The sequence below is a fragment of the Myotis nattereri genome, assembly GCF_964212035.1.
Source record: "Myotis nattereri genome assembly, chromosome: 7".
Lineage (NCBI taxonomy): Eukaryota > Metazoa > Chordata > Mammalia > Chiroptera > Vespertilionidae > Myotis > Myotis nattereri.
In genome coordinates this window covers 44,267,252-44,294,242 of record NC_138082.1, presented here as the reverse complement: position 1 = coordinate 44,294,242, position 26,991 = coordinate 44,267,252, and the positions used below count along the sequence as shown (strand labels likewise).

Genomic DNA, 26,991 nt, shown 5'->3' with positions numbered 1-26,991 from the left:
TATGTATTTATCTATTTACCTACCTATCTACCTACAATGCATGTGCATATATTTTTGCCTGAAGTTAGACAAATGCAAAGGTTCAGGTCCCAGTTCCCAAGAATGTCTTTACATCTAACACCAACTGTAAGTATGGGGGTGTTCCCCAAATCACCACCAGATGTGATAAATTCTCTAGAAGGGCTCACAGAACCCACTGAGGGCTTTCATATTCATGGTTACAATTTACTACAGGGAAAGGATATAGATTAAAACCAGCCAAAGGAAGAGATACATGGGTGGGGTCTGAGAGGGCTCCAGGCATGAGGCTCCCCGTGTCCTTCCTGTGGAGTTGGGATGCATCACCCTCCTGGCATCTCTGTGTGACAATGGGTGTGGAGTACTGCCAACCTGGGAAGCTCACCTGAGCACCAGTGTCCAGAGTTGTTAACAGGGTTTCATGATTCACTAATTGCCCACATGGTTGAGGCCTGAAAGCTGCCAGATACTACATGACCAAAAGCCCCACCCTAAGTTACACTGGTCTTTCTGGAGAGACTAGTCCCCACCCTAAGAGCCAGTGTGGCCATCCTGTGCCCTAGCAAAGACAGTCCTATCAGGTGTGACGGATTAATCCCAGAAGCCAGACCAGACCAGACCTCTCTTCAAGCAAGGCCAAATTCTTCACCACACATTTTCATAATTAAAACCTGGGATAGGAATGGCTAAGTGGCTGGTTTTCCATGTGTTCGTTGGTAAGTATAGTTTCTAAGTTGTGTTTTTATGTAAGAGGATGGATTGGCACGCAGATGGCCTGATGATGTGGCTTTTTGTTCTGTGTTTTCTTAGATTCTATATTTGTCTATTTGACATCCGTTAGTCACAGGGCCAAACTAATGGCCAAAGTTGTTTAACATCTCCTCTGTGACCAGCTTTTGTGGGTGTATGAAAATCTTATTACAGGCCCTCCACCCAATCATGAGCCCATACCCCCACCCACCTCCTTTGTCTAATGCTTACCTGCCAAGCCAATATTCCTCAGCACACCACCAGAGACCACCCCTGCAGCCCAGAGCCTGCCGACATGATTCAAATAGCCCATCCTAAGCTGTTCCCTGCCTTGCCTTGCCTGTGGAAAACAGGGGAGGTCCTGGGCCATGCTTTCCCCTCACGACTTCTGCCTGCTAATCAACCTGGGGGTTCCTCACGTAGCCCTGCGGTGTGGCCTGCACCCTTCTCTTGGGAAATGTAAATAGTAACAACATTCCCTCACTGGCATTGGCCTCTTTGTGTTGTCACTTAGTCACCTCCATCAGTTAAAATCCTGTGGGTTTAATCCAGACGACTTTGAGACCCCTCCTCCATAGGCCTAGGTTTCAGGGGGGCTGTGAAGAGTCCTCACTGTTGGCACAGGCCTGGCTCCGGCGTGCTTGCTGTTTCATAAACAAGTTTCACACTGGTGGTTGTGCTCCACTGATGCAGGAGATAGTTAATGCATCTCGCCTGGAGCAATCAGGAATTTTTTTTTTTTTTTTAAATATATTTTATTGATTTTCTACAGAGAGGAAGGGAGAGAGATAGAGAGTTAGAAACATCAATGAGAGAGAAACATCGATCAGCTGCCTCCTGCACATCTTCCACCGGGGATATGCCCGCAACCCAGGTACATGCTCTTGACCGGAATCGAACCTGGGACCCTTGAGTCCGCAGGCTGACGCTCTATCCACTGAGCCAAACCGGCTTCGGCGAGCAATCAGGAATTTGAAAATAAGTTCGATAGCCCACTCGTGGAACTGCTCGTTGGCCTACAAATTCTGTGCAGACGGGAAGTGCTTATTTCTAGCTTAGTCACTGTTTTGTCACTCTTTCTGCTCCTCTCCCCCACCACCCCACCTAAAAAAGTTCATGAAATTAGCAAGTGAGCTTGTATCCACCTTGGCCAACTTAAAAACTAAAACTCAGGATGAAGAGAAAGTTGTGCTTATTCCACTTAGGCTGGTTGCATGGTTTATTTTAGATTCTGAGCAAATGTTTATTTGTGACTATTTTTGCTTATTACAAGATGTCAGGGACTTCCTGGAGCGGGTTTTAACTCAAACACCTTCATTGTTCTCTCAGGCAAAGATATGGAAAACAGAAAACCTGGTAAGCTGAAGGTGGACATTTGGTAGTTCTAGAAATGACAATGTTGTCATCTGCCAATTTGACTCAGGAGTCCCCAAAATGAGGTTTAGCCATATTCCTACATTTTCAGGGACACAAAGTATAAATATATGAATGGGTTGGGAAGGAGAAAAACTGTGATAAATGTATTAAAAACAAGTTTAAGCTTCTAGTAATAAACATGGATAACATGCTGAAATCATAGATAAATAAGGTTAAGCAATGCCAAGCCATAAAGAATGAAGAATCTTTGGGGTTTTACTAATGCGGGTGAGCTTTTAGAGCAATTAAACAACAACAACATAGTGACTGCTGGGTCAATAGCAGAGGCTGTTTATGATTGGTTTCCAATGACTCCCCAAGGCTGCCCCAATTAAGAACTCAAATTCTGAGCCAAAAAGGTTGAAAAACAATTTAAAGAAGAAAACTCTAAAATAGCTATTTGGGAATACTGTCATTCTTTTCTACAGATTAGCTATTGAAAAATCATTTTATTCCTATTATTCTACTTCACAAGGTGCTAGAAAACAAAAAGAATTAAAACATTTTGCTTTTGCCGAAACCGGTTTGGCTCAGTGGATAGAGCGTCGGCCTGCGGACTGAAGGGTCCCAGGTTCGATTCCGGCCAAGGGCATGTACCTGGGTTGCGGGCACATCCCCAGTGGGAGATGTGCAGGAGGCAGCTGATCTATGTTTCTCTCTCATCGATGTTTCTAGCTCTCTGTCCTTCTCCCTTCCTCTCTGTAAAAAATCAATAAAATATATATTAAAAAAAAACAAAACATTTTGCTTTTACAATACTCTTGGATCTACAACTATATTTCACAAACTGTTAAGAAGCCATGGCTTAGCAGCCAAGCAGAAGGTGAGGAATTGTTTGGGTAGAGCCAGGATTGAGTGTCAGCTATAACTGCTTTTGAGCACAGTAAGTTCTGTGTATCACACTTATCTGGAGGCTTTTGGCTGCAAGTAACAGAAGCTTTAACTAAAAGTGGCTTAAACCATGAGGGCATTTAGTTCTTGCACACAAGCTTGAAGGGAGGCTGCTCCAGGATTGGCTAACAAGGATGCTTCTTTGCCCTTTTCCATAACTTCAAATAGTTATTAAATCTATTTTCAAATAAAAAAGAAACGCTGTCCAGGGAGCCCTGGAATTCACTGTAAGTTTTCACAGCAGGAAGAAAAAAAGAGTGGCTATCTCTTCTAGCCCCCTCTTTGTAGTCAGGGAGAAATTCCCCCCCCCCCCCCCCCCCCCCCCGCAAGCTCTGCCACGCCCCCTCCCCAGACCTCTTCACATTCCACAGGTCAGAGCTGGGTCACCTGCCTATCCCTATGCCTGGCAGAAGAGAAGAGAGATTACATGATGAGTTCAAACCAATGATGATTAATTTCCTAGAGCTGTGCACACTAACTCTTTGTGGAACCAAATTTTGTTAGCAAGGAAGAGGGGGTGAGCTGGGTATGTGAGATGGCTCTGGGTAAACTGTGAGCAGTGTTTGGAGGCCTTAGCAGGTGAAAGGTAAGACATCGTTTCCCAATGCCTGAACTGGTCATTACTATTCAAAGGATGCAGAAAAAACGAAATGTCTTTCATTTGTTATATTGTTTAATTGGGTAAATACTGCAAACCAGATATCTTATGTGGCATTGTAGGAGTTAAGCCACCGAACAGGCTCCTTCTTGAGAAGTAAAACTTGGCCAAATCTAAGTTTTTCATTAAATCTATTTTCAAGTTAAAATGTCTTGAGGTCCCTTGAATTCACCCCAAAATGACAGATACAGTGAGCCAAACGGCTGAAATCACTGTCTGACTTACTTCACTTAGCACAGTACCCTCAAGGTCCATCCATGCTGTTGGAAGAGGTAAGATTTCTTCCCTTTTAAAAGCCAGGTAATATTCCACTGTGTACACATAGCAGCACTCCTTTTATCCACTTGTCTACTGATGGGCACATAGGTTGTTTCCATAATTTGGCTGCAATGAACATGGGGGTGCATATATCCTTTCAAATTAGTGTTTTGCATTTCTTCACATATATTCCAAGCATAGGAGTCATTCTTAATTTCTCCCTTCCCTCCTCTCATCCAATCCATCAGTGTGTCTTCCTCCAGCAAGCAGATCCAATCAAGTTGCATCGCTCCATTTGTAGTTGTTCTAAGTTAAGAGTCAGCCTTATTGGCACTACCATAACTGCTCTCTCCTGGCCATCCTCTAGTCCCATGGTCGGCAAACTGCGGCTCACGAGCCACATGCAGCTCTTTGGCCCCTTGAGTGCGGCTCTTCCTAAGCCTTAGGAGTACCCTAATTAAGTTAATAACAATGTACCTACCTATATAGTTTAAGTTTAAAAAATTTGGCTCTCAAAAGAAATTTCAATCGTTGTACTGTTGATATTTGGCTCTGTTGACTAATGAGTTTGCCGACCACTGCTCTAGTCAATAAGCCCTACACTTTTTTTTTTCCTTCTTAAAAACAAACTGGAAATGAGGATTTAGCATACACTTTTGACATTCAGCTTTAAATGAAAACACAACAAGTCTGAGCAAAGTGAGGTCTTAATGAGATTTGTTGGAATCAGATGGGAATGAGATTTCAGTCTAAACTTCTTAGGAGGAAAGGTAAACCCCTAGATCCACATGTCTACTATAGCAGCCACTAAGCCACATATGGCTACTGAGTGGTGGAAATGTGGCTAGTTTGAATTGAGATGTATAGTAGGTGTAAAACACACTCTAGATTTTGAAGACAGTATGAAAGAAAAATATCTAAAAGGTCTTAATAAGCCCTAACCAGTTTGGCTCAGTGGATAGAGCCTCGGCCTGCGGACTGAAAGGTCCCGGGTTGATTCCCGTCAAGGGCATGTACCCTGGTTGCGGGCACATCCCCAGTGGGAGGTGTGCAGGAGGCAGCTGATTGATGTTTCTCTCCTATCGATGTTTCTAACTATCTTTCTCACTTCCTCTCTGTAAAAAATCAATAAAATATATTTTAAAAATAAATAAAAGGTCTTAATAAGTTTTAAGTTGATTACATGTTCAAATATTAAAATTTGGATGAGTTAAAAATACATTAAGATGAATTATTTCTTTAAAAAAATGTGGCTGCTAGAAAAATTTATGTGCATACATGGCTCACATTATATTTCTATGGACAGTGCTGCCCTGGACAATAATGTGTGTCCGGTGCACTTCTCTGGCCTCTGATGTCCCCGTGTGCTGCTCCTAGGCTCTCTGCTCCATCTGCCCTCTGTGCACTTTGCTTTTTCCTCACAGCTGGTTCTCACAATGGGGGGTGGGGGGGGGGAGCGGGGAGAGACTGGGTAAGATGGCAGAGGAGTGAAGATTCTAGGTGATCCTTAAAGATGTAAATAAGATCATATACCTCTCGTTTAAAACCTAGTGGCTCCACTCACCAGCCTCTGAGAAGGGAGTGGGGGCTGGAGCTTGACAGATAACAACACCTGAGCAGGATGCAGAGCGCTTGCAGGCCAGTGAGCACTTCCTGAAGCTGGAAGGATGCTATATCCAAAGAGGACCTTCCATGCCCCTCCCCCATCCCTGGCAAAAAAAAAAAAAAAAAAAAAAAAACAACAAAAAAACACCTAGTGGCTATCCATTTAAGTTAGAATAAAATCCCAGCATTGCATCGTATATGCAAAGCCCTGCATAACTGAGAATCTTGTACTCATTACACTTTAGCCACCCCAGCCTCCTGTCTGTTCCTTAAAACACCAGGCTCTTTCCTGCCCCACAGCCTCTGCATTGCCCGTTCCTTCTGCCTGAGGTGCTCCTACCCTACTTCCTTAGATGGCTGGATCCTTTTCACTCCTGAGTATGGGCCTTAACCACCATTTAATTATATACCAGGAACACCTTCTACGTAAATGAAAGAACTTGCATTCTAGTTTACAAATTAGGCCCTTTTAAGTTTGGGAAGTGTTCCACACAGCACCACCTGAGCTGAAAAAGAGTCCTGTCCCTAGACCTGCAAGGACCAGATCGGATGTGTGGTTTCAGAACTCTGAAGTGCGGCCTGCCAGGTCAAGTGAGGCCTCTCGTTTTTATATTTCCTGATTGCAACATGGGGCTCTTCAGTGAGACACTAATTACAAGTGGTTCCGGATATTCAGAGAATAAAGGCGATTCAGGAACTGTCAGTTTTTATAAGGGGCCCCATATCAGTTACAAGACAAAAAAGTCACTCAAATTCTAACCCAGCTTTTAGTCTATCAGCAGGGTATTTTTACTAGCTTAAAGAGATGAGACCCATTTTCCCAGCTAAAGCAGTTTGCCATTAAACAATGAACATTTCTGAAGTACCTGGCAAAATAAAAAAGAGCATAAGTGTACTGAAGTAGACTACTCAGAAAAATGTAAGACAGGAAAAGGAGGAATTTTCTGTCTCTGACTCTTTGGGGGACAGAGTTCTCACAAAGGAGCTTTGAGAATACAATACCGAGACAACCAGGGAAAAACATTAATCTGGATTTTAATGCCAAAAAGTTGATTAATCATGAGTAAGAAAACTTACTTCCCAAATGGACCTGGCAAATTACACGCAAACAGAAGCTTCACACAAAACTATGTTAATGAAGAAAAGTATCTGTGTTCCTTTTTTAGTGGGAGGGGGTTCTGGTTCTGATGCCCAAAGTGCAAGTTACAGGGATAACATGATAAAACTAAACTCCATGATACTACACACCTTTTTCTAAGCTTTGGGCAAAAAGAAAAATTAAATGGAGCTAGATAGGTGAAAAAATATTTAATTATAATCCTAAAAATACAGATAATTATCACCAGTATTAAACATGAAGATATAGCCTACTCTCAGTTATTTGTGTGTAAAAGTTCTTGGAATTCTCAACTTTTGTAGGAAATACAATTTTGTACACATTTTTAGAATGTTGCAGAACCTCTAACCAAATTAAACATTTTAAGCATTTAATTTCAGCCCCCAGCAAATGCAGTTATCTCAAAACTCACTTCTTTCTCTTAATGGTTCTGTTCTGCCATGTACAATTATCACATTAGAAGTTAGCAAAAGTAAAATTACACAATCAAAAAGGCCTTTAAATAAGATTTCAAACATATGTAAGAAGTCTATGCAATTTACTTTGGAGAAGACTCGAAAGCAAAATATGTGATTTCTTCTTCTTCTAGTAAAATCCCTAGCAATCTACTAATCTATACATTCCTCCAATACAGAAATGTATGAATTTTCACAGCAAACTTGGTCAACTGCACCTGTACCTGAGTTTCACTTATGTTTTATTTAGTTCTTAAAAAAAACTTTGCACTTAGTTTTAGTATTTCTCTGCTGCAGCTTATGAATTTTTATGTTTGCAAAAAAATATCTTGATATAGTTCCTCCTTATACATGGTTTTACTTTCTGCAGCTTCAGTTACCTGTGGTCAACTGAAGTCCAAAAATGTTAAATGAAAAATTCCAGTTTTAGCAATTAAGATTTAAATTACATGCTGTTCTGAGTAGCATGATGAAATCTCATGCTGTCTCGCTCTGTCTGGTCCAAGACATGAATCATCCCTTTATCCAGTGTATCCACACTGTATATGCTACCTGCCTGTTAGTTACTTAGTAACTGTCTGTTATCAGATAGGTTATGAGAGACCATATTTACATAACTTTTATATTATGAATGTTCTATTGTTAATATTAGTAGTAAGATATTGTTAATATCTTACTACTGTGCATGATTTATTAAGCTTTTTCATAGGTAAGTGTATACAGGAAAAAATATAGCATAAGTTGGGTACTATCCTCAGTTATAGGCATCCACCAGAGTTCTTAGAACATATCCCCTGAGGATAAGGTGGGACTATTGCATTTGATTCTCAAAAAGGGCATACTCACTTAAGAGCTCCTATTACATTCATTACTCCTTTAAACATCCTTTCTTATGTATAGCCGAAGCTCCTTTAAAATCACTTATTTTCTTGCCTTTTGTGCTATGTTGTTTCAATGTTAAGTTTAAGTGTGTGTTTTCATATTTCCTCATCTTTAATGTGACAAAGTAATACAGCAGAATAAAGGGCTAACCTAGGTATGACCGCATTCCACTGGAACGGTCCTAGAATCACAGAGAACATAAGGGCATGGATGGGGACAGGGAGGTCTTGCAGGAGTGTTAATGTGGGAGAGGAAGGGAGGGTTCAGGGATGAGAGACGCTAAGACTATCCTCATTAGAGAAGAAGGCCAAGTGCCAATTGGTCTCCAAAGAACTAATTCATCATTATTTTCTTTCAGAATTTTCTATTACAATTTTAGAAAGGGCTTAACTTATACATACTAAAATTTCAACTGGTCTAAAATATTTTGATAGCAAGTATGAAAACAGGCTCTTTTTATTTTCAAGGTCTTATATTTTTAGTAATAAACTTTTACACTCACTACGAAATTAAAGAAAAATATAACCCACCAAAGACACGAATTAGTTGTTTGCACAATAATTTCATAATTTCAAAGGAAAGATTCAAAATAAACACTCTCTTCAATATGATCAGAACAATAACAAGAAATCCCTTACTTTCGAAGCAGATTTTTTCCAGCATTATTTTCTTTTTGGTCACAGTCACCTATGTTATATCCTTTGTAGCATCATTGCTATCATCCTTCAATAAATGTCCATCTACAAATTAATTAACTTTCTTGAGACAAACCCTTGGTATACTTCTCTTCTGATTCCCATGAAAGACTCACTTTTAAGATACAATTGCAGCTGCCCCACACTGCCAGTTACTGTGTCGCACACACAGTAATCAGCAACCACCAGGTGCCGTATCGCATTCAGCACACCACAGTCAGTCAATACAGACATCCCCAAACACACCAAGGCTGGTTTTGTCAAATGTTTTATTGAGTGTAGACATCTGGAGTACTGTAAAACATGCATTATCTGTAGATTCAAAAAGGAGCAAGCCACATTGTCCTCACTGTCAAATGTGTCAGGCTTGGCATACATGATGGAGATTAATGAAGTATCATGAGAGTAATATGGTTCCTGAAAAGCTTCCACAATTTGGAGTAGGGTCTTAATCACGTGAAAAGCAAAGCTGTTCACATTAGAGAACTTGCATTTCATTGGAGATACACAGTATTTTAATTTTAAAACAAATAAAAATAATTCTGTTTGTAGAAGATTCCCATCCCCCAACTTTGTGTGTCCCTTCAGTTTTCAGAAATTTTAATTAAAAAAAAATCATATGCTTTTTGAAAATCGTATGTTTATCTGAGCAATAACTAAAATTTATTTTTTCTTTGGTTGCTGAGGTGTATTAAATTTGAAGAAGATAATATCTCCATCTTCAACAATATAATTTCTGCCTTGTTGTCTGTACTTTCCAGCGGCCTACAAATAGAAAATATAGAAGAAATGGGTTATTGTACAACTAAATGCATAAAGCATAAGGTAAATGGTAGGAACAGATGCAAAAAGTATTATACTCTTAGGTCATATATATTATATATATACATATACATATACATATATATATACATATATATATATATATACACATATATATATTTTTTTAAAGAAATAAATATAGGAAGGCATACAAGTTTAAAACTAGAACTGGAGAGAAGCAAAATATTCCTGATTTGGGCAGAACTAGATTTTCCATACATACATAATCATAATGTATTCTCCACTAAATTGTTGGTATATAAATGTAATTATACAAATATCATTAAGTTTCATTACATGCTGTTTATGGTACATTTCTGATGTGTCTGCAAACATCCAGCAAGTCACTGTAACAAAACAGATCAAACCAGGCAGGAAAAAAAGACTACATAACTAGTATAAGGCTTCTTTGTTTACTTAAAGAAATTCTGTAGTGTCAAAAAAGATGGTTTGCTACAAGAAGAACTACTATCAAGTGTAAAAATACACAGATTTTAAATTATTTCCTTGTAGTTTTTTATTTGGTCTTGACAATGACCATACATAGTGCTCTGTATTAGAATGCATCATGAAGATTACCAGCATACCTCAAAGATATCACAGGTTTGGTTCCAGATCAACACAATAAAGCAAGTATTGCAATAAAGCAAGCTGTAATTTTTTTTCTGGTGGAGGGTCTAGCCTTCAATTTGTAAAAAACACAGCATCTGTGAAGCGCAATGAAGCGAAGTGCAATAAAACGAGGTGTGCCTGTACTAACAGCCCTAGTCACAAGCAGACTCTAACAGGTTGGAACTGCAGAGACAGATATTTTTTTCACTTGTATATTAGTTGGCAAAGCAACTGATTCCACCTGCTGGTATGCAGATTTAGACATGCAGTCAGTCAGTGATCCTCATGCAAACACGTGGCAGTTCCAGAGACCCAGGTTCACCTCATGGTGCAGCACACACACTGCACCCTGAGCACAGCACACTCTTCAGCATCTACGCCTAAACCTGCACAAACTGACATCTAGGTCCATGTGACTCCACCATCGACCACTCGACAACGAGGACGTGATCTTTTGAAAAAATTCTCAAAAGTATTTTCCTTCTGTTATAGAATTTACTGAGAACACAAAATCTTTGCCCAACAAGATCACTACTTCCCTTTGAACATATCGATAAGAATATTCAAAGTCAAGTGCAATTATACTAATGAGAAGCAACACTAACGAAGATCATACATCTGAGGTTAAAATCAACAAACCAGATCAGAGCTGTAGTAAGCATATTTTCAAATATCTAGACTACATATAAAAATCACCTACTAATAATATGTATTATTATTAAAACAGCCAATTAAAAAAAGCCTTGATACTCTTAACATTCTAAATGGCACAGACACCCCCCCACACACATGCATACACCCACACACACACTCTCTCACATGATTTTTATAAAGACGTGATATATTATAGGCCATATGCTACATATTTTGAGAATACAGAGCCCACAGTTATAAAGCTATACAGACAATTTAAATCAAATACATATTGACATGACATACTAATATACAAGTTTATATACTTTGTTACCACTCAAGTTTACTATTAATTAAAAGTGACAGTGTTCCTTTAAATTCTCTAGAGACCATTTAATCCATTTCCACTGCTATCAGAAACACTGGTTGAAAAAAAAAATCAATACCCATTTGTGAATCTTGAGTATGTATTAAACAAGACACGTCTAACCAGTTCATTTGCACTTGAAAGCAGCCATCTGTAGAAGCCAGCTTTGCCTAAGCAGATATGATTGCTAATAATGTGATATCCCTGTAGACTACAAAGCCCACACAGAGCTATTCAGTATATAGTTCACAGCACTGGCATTAAATTAGTTATGCTGCACTGGTACTAGAAATACATATACATACATTCACACATATACTAATCTTGCTCTTGAAGCTAAAACCTTCTTGATAATATGCAAGTAAGTATTTGTTGAATAAAAGAGTATGAAACAACTCATAAATGCTTTATTTACTTTGAGTTCAAATTCTGAAATGTTAGTTTTGGAGATTAAAAATCATATAAAATACTTAATGGTATTTTAAGCTAAAAATCCAGAGGTCAATAATTTCCAATTTATAATACAAAAGTCCCCAGTTAGTGCCAAGCATTTCCAGAAGCAGGAAATATTACTTCATTGTGTACTATAAAACTTCCAGGTGTTGTTAACGGAAGTATTCACAACTTATACATCGTTCAAGTTTATTACAATAGCATATCTACTAAGGATTGGTGCAAGCTTATCACAGAGTATAAAAAATTATCATCTGATTTCTGAATTCTAATAATAGAAAAATATCTCTATTATATAAAATATATGTGCTAACATTTTGTAGCATGTTGAAAATAACCTGAGGTTTCCAAGTCTAATTAGCATTCCTGATAAAGTTCAATCTCAGTATTTGCACACCTCTCTACCAACACAAATGATACCAGTGGAGCGTTAATGACATTTAGTTGTGAACTAACTTCCCTCACTAATTTTTAAAAAACAAAATGGCTCCCATTCCACATTGAATCAATTATACCAGGTTTTCCCCTCCTCTTCCTGGGGTTCCAAAAGTTCTTTTAAAGTCCTGCTGTTCAGTATGATCTTTCCAATGATGCCAATGAGAATACATTAAATTTGAAATAAACTTTTCTGCATTCCTTTCAAATTATGAAATAGTAAACACAAGAGACCTCTTTAAATTCTTTAACATTTTCTATGGCAGTCTTCAAATATCAGATTACATTTAAGATAAAGAAGCCTTACTTACTACAATGTCAGTTTAATCACTTGACCTATCTACCGATTAGAGATGACATACCAACTAGATTCTGCTAAGTAAAACATAATAAAGTCAAACAAGATTAAGCCTGGAAAAGGATTTACATTATAAAAATTAATTTATTACCCATATATAACATTGCTTTACTATAAGAGCTGCTAAGCAAATTATACTTATTAGCTAAAATAAAGCACAATTTTGGACCTGCCCTCTAGTGTTGAGAAAGCAAATCAAATCCCCAAATATCTAAAAAAAAAAAAAAAAAAAAGTACAACCATGAAGTTTCAGTAAGAACAGATTTTCTGTCCCTTTGAATTAATCACAAGTATATAATACTACTTCTACTTTAGATATTCAAATGTAATAAATATAATTCTTCACTGGCCATCAGTGAACAAATTCTTTGAAATTATTTATAATTACTTAAAACTAGTTTATTTTTTTCAGTTTTAGAAAAACACAATTCACACATTTTTAAAATTATCTAAAAGCATGTAAACATCTACAGCTGTTCAATCAGTGGTTAGTAACACTAAACCCTGATACACTCATTATTCATTTTAATCATGAGTATCTTCCTATTAGTAAAAATTACAAAATATGAAACTATAATTCCTTACCTTGACTGCATTTTCAGAACCTTCCTCTTTAAAATCATCATATTTCATTACTTCAGCCATAATGAATCCTTTTTCAAAGTCTGTGTGAATCTTTCCTGCAGCTTGAGGAGCCTTCGTCCCTTTCTTTGAAAAGACCAGAGAAAACTAATTGCATTTAAGATGATGATTATAAGCGTCGAGTTTCTTTTTTCTGATCTGTAGTTGTGGCCAACTTAAACTTAGTTTAATACCAGTGAAGATGTCAGGTACACAATTAGTACCTTTCCAACACTGGACACTATCTGTGTAGCAGATATAGCACAGACAGATCAGTAGATATTAAAGAAGCATAGCTTTGTTTTTTCCTAACAGTCAGTCATCCACAGTTTTATTGATTTAGATGCAGTGGTTTGGTTTTGGCCTGTGTTTCATTTCGATTTTCTATTCTTCACAATGGAAAAAATAAGGATTTTAAAGTAACTTTTAAGATATATTAGCAAAGGTTTTAAAAAGAAAAAGCCTTGAAATTTTCAGTACATCTAAAGAATATAAAAAATCAATATATAGAAATTTAAAAGATATTTTCCAACAAATCATATATATATAAAATATATGTTTAGCAAATAATTTTGAAATTCATATAATAAAAATTTTGAGCATTTTACATTGCACACCCTGCCATCATGTAGAAAAATTCAAGTCGATGTAGGAAGAGAAATGTCTTGTAATTACCGCATATGTTAAATTACAAGGACATACATTCCAGACACACACAACCATGGAAAGAAATCTGAGAAATAATGGTGACCTAAAGACTGCTTAATAAAGCATGTTAAAGTGATAAGAAGTCTGACACTATAAAGCACAGTTTTTACAATAAAAGATGTATTGGGTTAATATGGCTACTCACTGATGCTTACCTGACTAAATATCTTAGCACATTAAATCATGGATACTTACAATCAGTCTTAAGATAAGCCAGCTTTCAAAATTTTCAAATCCAGAACACATTATCTTTCCTGTTACACATACTTCAGTCCAGAAGTTTTAAGGCTTTAAAATATATAGTAAAAATAAACCCTGGCAATTTATTTACCAATTCGGATTTGCTTTGACATTATTTTATAAGTCTATATAAAAGGACCTTGGTTAGAAATCAGTCAAACATTTTTCTTTTTTACAAAGAGGAGAGGAAATAAAAGAAAAGGGAATCTCACATTCACACAACACATTTAACATTATGTTGAACTGCCTCCATGTTCCTATCCACATTAAATCAAAATAAATATAACAATAAATTGCGGTAGTCAGTGTAAACAGAAATCAAAGCAGCACTAAAATTACTCATGTAGCATATATTTAAAAAGCACAATAAAAGAAAGAATAAACAGTATTTCTAAAAGTTCCAACATAATTTTTACATTCTATAACACTATGTGGGACTATATATATTTCAAAATATTTTTCAATAGTAACTACCATATTATAATACATTTACATTTAAAAGCAAGCCATTACAGTTCAGTTTCTATTGTCCTCTGGGAATAAATTAGTCATTCTTTTTGGTCCTAATCAGTACACATCAGTATTTAAAATACATATCCATTTTTAAAGAAGAAAGATTGAATATATAACACTGAAAAAATAAACACTACCTCTATGAATTCAAATTACAAAAGGCATGAATTATTGCGCATTGAGTTTAGCTCTTTGAGCCCAACTGTGTATCTACGAAGAGCATAATGATGTCATATTGCTTTTATTGCTGAAAATGTAATCCGAGCAAAGCAAAGGAGGAAAGAACCACCCGCAACCCAAACAAACTTAGCGAATACAAAATGAAAAGCAACATCAATTTCACTGCAGACAAACCCAGTCACACAGATTAAGCAAGCACAATACTGGTGCGTCTTATCTCTGACCACAGGAGGAGGGTAGACAGATTCTACAGGATGAAGAAATTCAGACTATGTAATAGGCAGAATCAATTGTTACCTGCCTCAATCAATGCCGCTCCACTTTCACTGTTCAGCAGCTCACAAATAATTAAAGTTATCCTGGACAAAAACCTCATCTGTAATGACTAGCTAACCGCCACCATGACAAACTTCAAAGTCAGTGATATCAATCTGAATTCAATAGTGTGGAACTGGATATAGCTGATGAATAAGTATGAATCTTACCCTGATGGTCCATGCACGCACTTCATCTGGGCCTGCAGTGAAAAAGTATTCTAGTTGGAGTGCTGCAAACCCAGCCTTAATGATCTTTGGCAAAGCGCTGAAATAAAATGAAACAAATTCACTCAACATATAAGTTAATTGTGCCATAGATTGGTACAGAGCTAAAATTATTCATTTCAAGTAGAAAATGTTAAAGATACTAGTAAATGACCATTCATCTTTCTAATGCTCTTGAAGAGGTCAGAAAGCATATAACTATTTCTAAAAAACCCTTTTAAAACTGATTCTAATTGTATTAGTCTGAATATGTCATTTTGAATTGTTTACTACAAAAAAAGAAAAACCCGATTTACCTATTCTACGACGATTTCCTCCAATATTAATTATTTCCAGGATGTGGGTCATGAAAGCAAAATTATTTGATTGAAATCCAATGTTTAAACAATATATTAACGGTTACTCAGAAAAAATTCAGGCAACTGATTCACCTTTTCCCCTCCCCCACTGAACATGACGAAAGAGTTTTGGCGATCATTCCTTCTCAAAAATATACATAACTAATACCTATGTTATAATTAAAACACTGTACAGAGATGACAGATGACAGTTAAAAACTTAATTTAAAATAAATCTTTTCACTCTGTCTCATGGTAAAGAAAGGAGAAGATTCCCTCTTTATAATGGTAATTACTCTGTCATTTATTATTCTATCAGCGCAAGCAATTAAATTACTGCAAGGAAATAGTTGATAATAAAGTGTAGGGAAAATGAATGCTAAATTAACCTTTGTGTCGTGTTCGCTTCCAGATACTGCTGTCTCTCCTCAGCACTCAATTCTTGCAACTTGAGTTCCAAGGCCCCACTAAAAGGAATGACCAAGGCACCTGGGTCAGACTTGTCCACCCACTCTTTGATTTTTATCAACCTGTAGACAAAAAAGGGCACAACATTATCTTGTAGTGCATGCATGACTGTACCACATTCATTATTATCAAGTAGCACATACATATTCATAAGAATTGCACGGTTTTATGATGCCATCTTTTTGTGTATAGCTTTCCAAGGTCAAGGCATTAACAGGCAGCAATTGCTTCAGGTATACGCCATAATATTTTACTGCAATTTAGTTTTACTTTAGCACATCATCTATAGAAACTATTACACAAATATTTTAAAACTTTTAAAAGTTACACTAGTTTTGTTCAGTGTTAACACCTGTGCCCTTGAAAACCTCAATTCTGATTTATTTTCCTTACTTTACAAAGCAAATTTTCGAAAAACAAAGTTTGTTTGTATAGAAATCAAACCTAAAAGTACCAGCTAATTTTGAGGAGTCTTTGGCAAATAATTACTTCTACCCAAATATCTATAATTCTTGCTTTAGTTCCTTCTTAGATGACCAAGAATTTACATTAGTATTGTTTTTGAGGGATATTTTTGCTAATTAAAACAAACATGTCGAGAAATACACATTAACAAGCCTAGCTGATTATGTACACACTGCTCTTATAAATCTCACTTTTGTAGGATCATGAGTATAGAACTGCAGAGGAAATAAATTCCTTTGAATTCAAAATGGGTTGAAAAGCCAAATCAGTTAGGAAATTGATACCAAGTGTTATTTAAAAAGATGACTTGAACCCCTCTCCCCCCAAAGCATGGAGTATTCTGACAAAGTAGCAGTTAGAACATAAGTGAAATAAGTATAAATGAATATATTAACCAGGTCCCGATCCTACCACTTTACTAGTTTTTTTCCTTGGGCAAGTTACTGAACCTTTCTAAGCCTCAGTTTCCTCATCTCTAAAAATGGAGATAATAGTACATATTATATTGTAAAGAACCTAGAAAAGTAATGCCTGGCATATAGCAAACAAGTATTAACAGAAATAATATCATTAATTTTCCTTCTCAGATAATCACAGTATGTATACCTATAATTCTGAAATAGATTTAGTATAGAACTGAATACAGATTTCATAGAAATTTATGCTAATGTATACCATGCAGAGTTCCACTAGTCTCCCATATTTAGACCAAGGTTTTAATAGCCACGATTGCAAAAAACAAAACAAAACAAAACTGGCAGGAATTCTTTAATTAATCAATGTTAAGGTCACTTTAGGGGAAAAGACACACAAGAATTAAATCACAGTCATTAACACTCACCGATCAAAGAAAATGGCAGAGGATCAGAGTTATTAGAAAATTAAAAATATATGTAGCTTACTAAATAGGATTTACAATGGGATAAAGGCTTGGTATATGCTTGTTTTACAAGGCTAACTATAGTTTATTTATTTAATATGTCATCAGTGGTTCTTGCTCTTCATAATTTTTATTTTTTCCTTTTGGTCACATCCTTAAAAAAACACACAGAGACCAGCCCAATAAATAGATGAATAAAGATTTGTTTTAGTGTCCTTTAAAATAGGAAATCCAAGCTAGATATTTTCTTAGCCAAAATTATGAGGGCAGGTTAAGGAAAAAAAAGGAAAATTTAATTTGATATTTTGCCTATTCTAAGTTACATCATAGATTTAAACAAAACTGTACATTAAAATGTAACATACATTTATGATACATCAGATACGATCAAGTATGTAATTAAAAAAGATCACATACCAAATATAGATTCAATGAAAGTTTAATAAAGCAAGCCCATGTAAAAGGATAAAATATCATATACATTTTGTTTCATAAATATGGTCAACATAACTAATAAAGCTAGAACTGTTATGAAATAATAAGAAATAATTACTTTGGCTAAAACATCAAGTCAGAATAACAATAGTTCTACCCTGTCACTCTAACAGCCTTTCCTGCAGAGTCCTCAGAAGGATTATTTGCATTCCTCAGGTGCTCTATTGTACAATTCAGGTGAATAAAGACTTACAAATCATTTTTCTACTGCCAATGTGAGACTTTGATCTGGTGAATACACCATTGTACCTTAACTATAATTGGCAAAAAACCTGACAGTGTAGAGCATCACAAGCTTAATAACAAAGGAGAATATCTCAAAGTGTTGACAGATGATCTTCATAATGCAGAAGCAGAGCTGGAACATTTTAGCAGTAAATGAGCATGAGGTCTAAAGGGCTCTGAAGTGACTGACATCAGACCTGCTACAGCCTCACTAAAAGAAGAGGTGCCGCGGCACTCTCCGCAAAGTGAGTCAGGTTCTTTGCCTGCAAGCTTCACTTTTGTGACTTTCACTGTCACAGAAAACACAGGGAAGATGAAAAGTGAGGTAGGTTCTTTGGTTGTCTGCTTTACTTTTGTTACTTTTACTATCAAACAAAAGTGAGAAATATCCCAGAGTGATTTTTAATTAAATATTTGAAATAAACAATGGGTAATTTAAGAAATATAACTCAATTTCAAGATTACTGATTGAAATACATAACATAACTATTAGACCTGATGGTTACAAAAGTGTGATAATGAGGCCAAGATCACAAGTCTGAACCCCATTGGGACCATTTACCTTTTGCAGAAAAATGTCTATTCTATTGCTACAAACCATGCCCCAAACTATAGCTAGTCATCTAAAGAATGTGGGCTACGGGCACATGAGGGATATTGAAAAATCAAAGTTGAGCTCAGTATCACTACTAGAAAAACAATTTCAAGTATATTCTACCAAAGTGACTGAATAATAATCTCCATATACAAACGTTAACAGATGCCTGAAACCTATGCAATTATTAGTGATCAAAATAATGATAATATTGTCATAGACCATCTAACTATAAGTGGAGAAGAAACATTCAAGACAACACTCTCCCAAAGAGTTAAACTGTAAAGACTTTCATAAAATGTATCCATTTTACAAATTTATATGAACAGAGAGTAGTGCAATAGGATCCATCCTCTTATGGAGTCAGAGCCACACTGCTTTCCCCAAAGTCTTAAGTGTGACAAATGGGAAGAGGAATGGCCACTAGTTGTATTTCTCTCCTTGGTAATGAAGCAAAAGGACAAAGCAGGGACAATCAGTTTTAAGACTAAAAGGGTGATGATTTGAGATACACTAGTTGGGATATGTTTGATTCTTTGGCAGAATGAGATCTTTATTATTAAGTTAGAATTAGATTTCTCAAAGACTGTGTCTCAAATTTACCTTCAGTTTTATGATCTTAGCCAGTCTTGAAATCCAGATTCTATCACTTGATTTTCCTAGGGTTAGTTCACATTGTATTTGACTTCCCAGATACTAATTTTATTTCTAAAAATTCTATTTGTTACTCTTTCAAATCTACCCACTCTTTTTTTTTTAGATAACATTTTACTCTTTGTTTAATGAATTCTTAGTCCCTTTCAATCTTTTCAGCAGATTAATTTAAAAGTTCCTTTCAGACTGCTCTAGTTACTTCTGATTTCTCAGGTATAACTTTGCCCCTACCATTTGTCATCTGCTAACCTCTGACAACAATTGGCTCCTGTGTATGTGCTGTGTTGTTTTGGGGTGTGAGGTCATTTGGCAGCAGCAGTTATGTAGTTATGTTCCAAGGGAATGTGTGGTCCCCAAGTTGTTGACATATACATACATCTACGCTATAGTTTTATGGTTGTTGCTTCTAGGGAAAGACCTATAGTGTCTTGGGCTCTGGGTCATTTTAAGGCTTAGTGTTTCAGCACTTGGTTTATTGGTAATGCAAATTAAGGGCCCCTACTTTGTATAGTGCAGTCCAGTCTCTAATTTCCTGAGATTAACAGTTTCCTCCCTTGTTCAGAAGGGGTGGGAGTGGGGACATTTTCATTTGTTTGATTATGGAAAGGATAGCTTTTTCTAGGCTTTACGAGAGAGCCTTGTTCCAGCAGCACCTGTAGCATAAGGCCTATGCTGGACTTTTAGTCCTACTAAAAGTATATGGACATATAAACTTAATTTTCCCTGAGGGCCATAAACTGTTGCTTCATTCTCTACTGTCAATGGGTCCTCTTTGTTTTGGGCATCTAGAGAATCCTTTTTCTTGCTTTCAAGTCCCACCATGTGTTCTAAAAATACCACACCATCATCAAAATAACCTTTTCTGGTTATTTTCTCTGGTGTTTCTACATATTAGAAACAAGAGGGAATTTCTCATATTGGCTCAGTCTACCATCTTAACTCAAAGCTCTCCATACTAGAGTTACATCCTTCATTTTATTGTGTTCTAATACAATAGCTTTCAACATTTTTTGACCATCACCCACAGGAAGAAATCGATTTTATACCTGACTCAAACATATGGTGCACAGACATTTTTATACACATATCCAAACAGATACAGGTTTCACAAAACAATACTTATCTTTATAATGGGAAATAAAATAATCCCAATGGTACTACTATTTGATATTTTGAATTAAACTAAATTCTTGCAACTTAAAATAAACCCCTGAAGTAGTTTTCTCTAATATACTTTAATAAGAACTTTAATTTATTCTTTTCTATACTTCATGTCCACCTAGCCATTCAACTACCTTCAGCTACTTAAATTCTAATTATATTTTCTAAAAATCTTTTAAAGATGGCTCAATCTAGCACTAAAGCTGAGTTACATTATCATTTCTATCTTTATTGAGTATTAGAACTCTCTCAAATCTGTGTATTCTACTTTACAACATCAAAGTATGTTTAAAATCTTTGAAGTTGTTACATATGGCAATATTAGGTCCTTATACACACCTTACATAGTTTTGTGTGTGAATCTAGGTCTTGACTTTTTTAAAAAAATCAGCAGTGATATGTTTCTGACTGAATATAACTGCTGGCAAGACCATATGTTAATATCAGAAAATGATGCAACTTACACAAAGGAGGATCCAGAGCTGGTTTACTCAGTGACTTGACATTCAGTAAATTTACTAAGGACCTGACCTTTACTAAGCTAGTTCCCCTCAAGTTATTCATGGTATGGATGCACCATAAATCCAGGGGACATGTATAAACAGTGAGGCCATTTCTAGTCTCCCCCTTTATTAGAAATGTGGTTTACTCTCATTTCTATTAAAACTGTTCAGCCCAGCCGGTGTGGCTCAGGTTGAGTGTCGACCCATGCACCAAGAGGTTGCTGGTTTCAATTCCCTGACCAGGTTGCAGGCTTGATTCCTAGTAGGGGGCATGCAAGAGGCAGGGGATAGATGATTCTCTCTCACTGATGTTTCTATCTTTCTTCCCTCTCCTTTCCTTTCTCTCTTTAAAATCAATAAAAACACATAAAAAAAGAGATTAAGGCTTATGGAAGGTAAGGTTATTTTTTTCAAGATGACAAACATTATTTAGTCAATCCAGTTATCTTACAAATGGCAATAAATAATACTGAAAACCTGCACTAAAAGTAATAGCACAAACTACATACAAACTAAAACATGTACCATAAATAATATTCATTCACAGTAAATAAATTAGCTCTAGAAAATAAAAAATTCCCAACTCTTAAAAATTCTTTGTTGAATAAAAGTTATTAGAATGCGTTTATTAATTGGGGGGGGGGGGGGGGAGAAAGAAGAAGAAATACCGAAAAGGTAATCTACTTATATAAAAACCCTGGGTGTAACATCACGTCCAGAAGCGCGACCAAGCGGAAGGAAGTCAGTCCTGCAGGGGTCGTCTTGGAAACGGCTGCGCCCTCCCCCAGCTGTTTCCCGGAGGGTGAGGATTCAGGCAGGAACCCGCCCTCAGAGCGGAGCGTGGAAGTACTGAGTCCGGCCTTCAAACCAGACCCTGACAGTAGGGAGGAGGCAGCCCCATTCCTCACAGAATCTGCTGTTGGAGAGCTTGCTGTCAGTGGCCTGCCATCCAGGAACCCCATTCACCTGCACCCCCGACCCTGACAGGAGGGAGGAGGGAGCACCATTCCTCAAGGAATCCACAGGTGGCCAGCTTGCTGTCATGGGCCTGCCAGCTAGGAATCCTATTCACCTGCATATCTGTATAATGTTTTAATACATTATATTAGAGGTCGTGGTGGTACTGTTTTACCCACAGCGTCTACAGGAATTGTTGCAAATTTATTCTCGGTGGAAGCACCTTTCATTCCCAATATAAATTACCGATTCCATTCAATGAAACTTCAATTTCTAGACTCAATATAAAGAGTGAAGTTGCTAAAACTATTAAAAAGGCCCAACTTCTCATTATTGATGAATGCACCATGGCATCCAGTCATGCTATAAACGCCATAGACAGATTACTAAGAGAAATTTGAATGTTGTATTTGGTGGGAAAGTTCTCCTTCTTGGAGGGGATTTTCGACAAATCTCAGTATTGTACCACATGCTATGTGATCGGCCATAGTACAAACGAGTTTAAAGTACTGCAATGTTTGGGGTACTGCAATGTTTGGGGATGTTTCAGAAAGTTGTCTCTTACAACAAATATGAGATCAGAGGATTCTGCTTATAGTGGATGGTTAGTAAAACTTGGAGATGTCAAACTTGATAGCAGTTTTCATTTAGGAATGGATATTACTGAAATCCCCTGTGAAATGATTTGTAATGGATCTATTACTGAAGCTAACTTTGGAAATACTATATCTATAGATAATATTAAAAATATATCTAAACGTGCAATTCTTTGTCCAAAAAATGAGCATGTTCAAAAATTAAATGAAGACATTTTGGATATACTCGATGGAGATTTTCACACATATTTGAGTGATGATTCCATTGATTCCACAGATGATGCTGAAAAGGAAAATTTTCCCATCGAATTTCCTTTGGGAATGCCGTGTCATAAATTAAAATTGAAAGTGGGTGCAATCATCATGCTATTGAGAAATCCTAATAGTAAATGGGGTCTTTGTACCAGATTATCAAAAGATTATGACCTAACATTATCGAAGCTGAAGTATTAACAGGATCTGCAGAGAGAGAGGTTATTCTGATTCCAAGAATTAATTTGTCCCCATCAGACACTGGCCTCCCATTTAAATTGATTCGACAATGGTTTCCAATGATGCCAGCATTTGTGATGACTATTAATAAATCACAAGGACAAACTCTAGACAGAGTAGGCATATTCCTACCTGAACCCGTTTTTGCACATGGTCAGTTATATGTTGCTTTCTCTTGAGTTTGAAGAGCATGTGACGTTACAGTTAAAGTTCTAAATACTTCATCACAAGGGAAATTAGTCAAGCACTCTGAAAGTGTTTTCACTCTTAATGTGGTGTACAGAGAGATATTAGAATAAGTTTAATCACTTTATCAGTCATTGTTTGCATCACTGTTGTTTTAAAAGCACGTTTTTGTTGTTTTCATATCATGTTTTTGCCATTTTTATATCATGCCTCTGTTGTTATATCCTTTTGTTACTATTTATTTATTAATTTATATATTATTTTCATACACATTTTACTAATTTCCTTTCATCTCTCACACTTCTATTATAGAGAAAGGGCAAATAGCAATATTAAAATATCTCCGCTAATTAATTCCTTTTTTAGAAAAAATATATTTTATTGATTTTTTTATAGAAAGGAAGGGAGAGGGATAGAGAGTTAGAAACATCGATGAGAGAGAAACATCGATCAGCTGCCTCCTGCACACTCCCCACTGGGGATGTGCCCACAACCAAGGTACATGCCCTTGACTGGAATCGAACCTGGGATACTTGAGTCTGCAGGCCGATGCTCTATCCACTGAGCCAAACCAGTTAGGGCAATTAGTTCCCTTTTAATGTGCATGAATTTCATGCACCAGGCTACTAGTTTCTAGTATAATTGACTAGGGGCCCAGTGCACAAAATTCATGCATGGGGGGTGGGGGGAAATGGGTGGGTCCCTCAGCCCGACCTGCACCCTCTCCAATCTGGGAGCCCTCAGAGGAGCCCTCTTCAATCCAGGAGTTTCTGTCTGTCTTTGCAATCATATGAGCTAATTGTCTGAGACCCCAACTCAGTTTGGTTTGGTGCTCACAGAATAATAGAGGTCTTTTTTTTTCTTTGCTCCATTGGTGGAGATTTCCTAGAAGTTGCAGGATTCTTCCTTTTAATTTTTCCTCAACACTCTGACTTATGTCTCTCACCTTTGCTTTTTTGTAACAAAGAAACAGAATTTCTGGAGGATGAGGCCCAGAAATCAGGATTTTTTGTAACAAAGAAACAGAATTTCTGGAGGATGAGGCCCAGAAATCAGGATTTTTTGTAACAAAGAAACAGAATTTCTGGAGGATGAGGCCCAGAAATCAGGATTTTTTGTAACAAAGAAACAGAATTTCCAGAGGATGAGGCCCAGAAATCAGGATTTTAAAAAGATTCCCAGGTGATTCTAATGTGCAGCCAAGGTTGAGAACCACTGCAGTGTCTAGGACAGGGGTGGGCAAACTTTTTGACTCGGGGGCCACAATGGGTTCTTAAACTGGACCGGAGGGCCGGAACAAAAGCATGGATGGAGTGTTTGTGTGAACTAATACATGTTAACACTGCTGCTGGTGAAGGAGTGGAGGGGAGAGCAAGAGAACCCTCCACTCTTTCGGCTCCGCGGGCCGGATAGAACAGCCAAACGGGCTGGATCCGGCCTGCAGGCTGTAGTTTGCCCACGGCTGGTCTAGGAGATCCCGCAACACGTCTGCCACCAGAACTACGATTCCCAGCATTCCTGGTGCTCCCCACGCTCTGGGTTTCTTCTTCTGGTCCAGGGGCTGCCACCAGAACTACGATTCCCAGAATTCCTGGTGCTCTCTGGGCTCTTGGTTTCTGCTTCCGGTCCAGGGGCCGCAGAAACCAAAAGGACTGGGAACTCCAGCCACCCCCAGGCTGGGCTGACAGGACTGGACATTTCAGTGGCATCCCTGGGACCCCGGCCGCTCGGCACTGGCGCGCGCACTGGCCACAGGCTTGGAGTGGACGGGGTCCCTGGGATGCCCGCCACATCACCCTGCCTATGTGGCGGGTGGGCAGGCGTCCCACCCCTCCCCGGCTGCTTGGCGCCTGAGCGCATGTGCGCTGCCCACCGGCCTGCCAGCTTTGTCGGGTTAATTTGCATACCCACTCCTGATTGGCTGTGGGCATCACAGAGGGACAGTCAATTTACATATTTGTCTTATTATTAGTATAGATTAGTGTCTGGAAAGTAATCTCTCTTCTAAAAGAGTTCCGCATCTTTTTTTTTTTTTTTTTTAAATATATTTTATTGATTTTTTACAGAGAGGAAGGGAAAGAGAGATAGAGAGCCAGAAACATCGATGGGAGAGAAACATCGATCAGCCGCCTCCTGCACATCTCCCACTGGGGATGTGCCCGCAACCCAGGCACATGCCCCCGACCGGAATCGAACCTGGGACCCTTCAGTCCGCAGGCCGACGCTCCATCCACTGAGCCAAACCGGTTTCGGCAAGAGTTCCGCATCTTTGATGTAGGTAATAAACTTCAAGTTTCAGTGTACTTATCCAACTTCACAGAGTTATACAGAATAACAATTATAACTCTGCTTCTCAGAGTGTGGCACATCACTTGGGTGCTAGTTAGAAACACAGAATCTCATAATCTGCATTTTAATAAGGTATTTCTTATGCATGTTAAACTTTCAGAAACACTGAACTAGTAAAGGACTGAAAATAAAAGCACATTAACTGAAAGCATAAAAATGTCTAAGATAACTCTGAAGACCACCTGGTAACTAAGCAGATGGTGACTACCTGCCCCACTGACCCCACTGATAAGAGAGGAGCGAGAATAGAAAAACTCCTGCTTACATCTCCCAGGCTCAAAAACCACAAGAGGGAAAAGTCACTAGAATTTCAGGAAGTATGAGGAAAATGTTTGCTCTGAATCCCCTGCAATGTCAAAGAAGTTCCAGATTCATAATAAGAAAAATTAACCAATAGAAATATCTAAAAATAATTAATTTAGATACTTTTTACTTTATAAGACATAATTATCCCTCTCTCATTCTAATAAGACTTAATACCTGGGAAAACATTTGTAGTAAGTTAGCTTTAGAGTCTAGATTCAAATGATAAGAAGTGATTCCAGCAGAGAGGACTTTCATGGACTCTGAATTCATAATAAGTAAAAGGGATATTACCACAAATTGTTCGCTATGAGGGCCTCACAGAACCACTCTCTGGAAAACCACATTCATTTTGGGGTCACTATGATAAAATGGTATTTGTATACATACATAACTACATATATATATATGTATATGTGTGTGCATAGAAAAGAAAAATTCTAGAGAAATGCACATTCCTTTTGCAGCAAATAAACAATGGGTTTCAGGTTTTCTGTTTCAAGGATTAACAAGCTTTCTGACTCTAATGGCAACTGGAAGGTTATGAGGAAATTGAAATGATAGGTGTTATGACAAGCAGACAATCTTAAAAGCAAACTAGAAAAATTGGATTATATTGATCCCAACACTTTGGGCTCACCATGACTCTGGGATTTCTTCTCTTAATATGCTTTAAAAAATGCAATTAATCTGTGTAACATGTAACAACTGTATGGAAATAATTTCTATAATAAAAAGGCCCCCTTAAAAAATATCTTGCAATGAATAAACAAGAGGAAACATCAGGGTTAATTAGTTGAGTAAGTCATAGTAATCCCATTCTCCAGCTGGCAACTGGTTTGAGAGTGGGCATGGGAACCAGTTCTGGTCAATGGGGCAAGAGGGAAAACCTAGGGAAAGATCAAAAGGTTTCCTCTGGCTCTTAAAAAGACAAGTGTCTGCTGTCCCTTCTGTCTGGATCTTACCCCAGGAATGCCAGCATTTTGTGACCTCAAGAGTGGAAGTGGGGAAAGATGAGAAAAAACCTTTTTCTTGATAATATAACAGGACACTGAATTAACCAACCCTGGAGACAAACTACCCTGGATCTTATTA

The 26,991-nt window shown here is 37.4% G+C and overlaps 1 protein-coding gene across 2 annotated transcripts in view; it reads right to left on the bottom strand.

Annotated features, from left to right (window-relative positions):
• Positions 1 to 8,997: 8,997 nt before the first annotated feature.
• Positions 8,998 to 26,991, bottom strand: part of OLA1 (Obg like ATPase 1) — a 156,695-nt gene continuing 138,701 nt past the window's right edge. For both annotated transcript variants that reach the window (XM_081095634.1, XM_081095635.1), the window contains exons 8-11: positions 15,957 to 16,097; positions 15,173 to 15,269; positions 13,011 to 13,133; positions 8,998 to 9,510 (exon numbers count right to left, since the gene is read on the bottom strand). In XM_081095634.1, the coding sequence (XP_080951760.1) occupies positions 9,409 to 9,510; positions 13,011 to 13,133; positions 15,173 to 15,269; positions 15,957 to 16,097 (463 nt within the window). In that variant the 3' untranslated portion in view covers positions 8,998 to 9,408. The remainder of the gene's footprint in view (positions 9,511 to 13,010; positions 13,134 to 15,172; positions 15,270 to 15,956; positions 16,098 to 26,991) is intronic.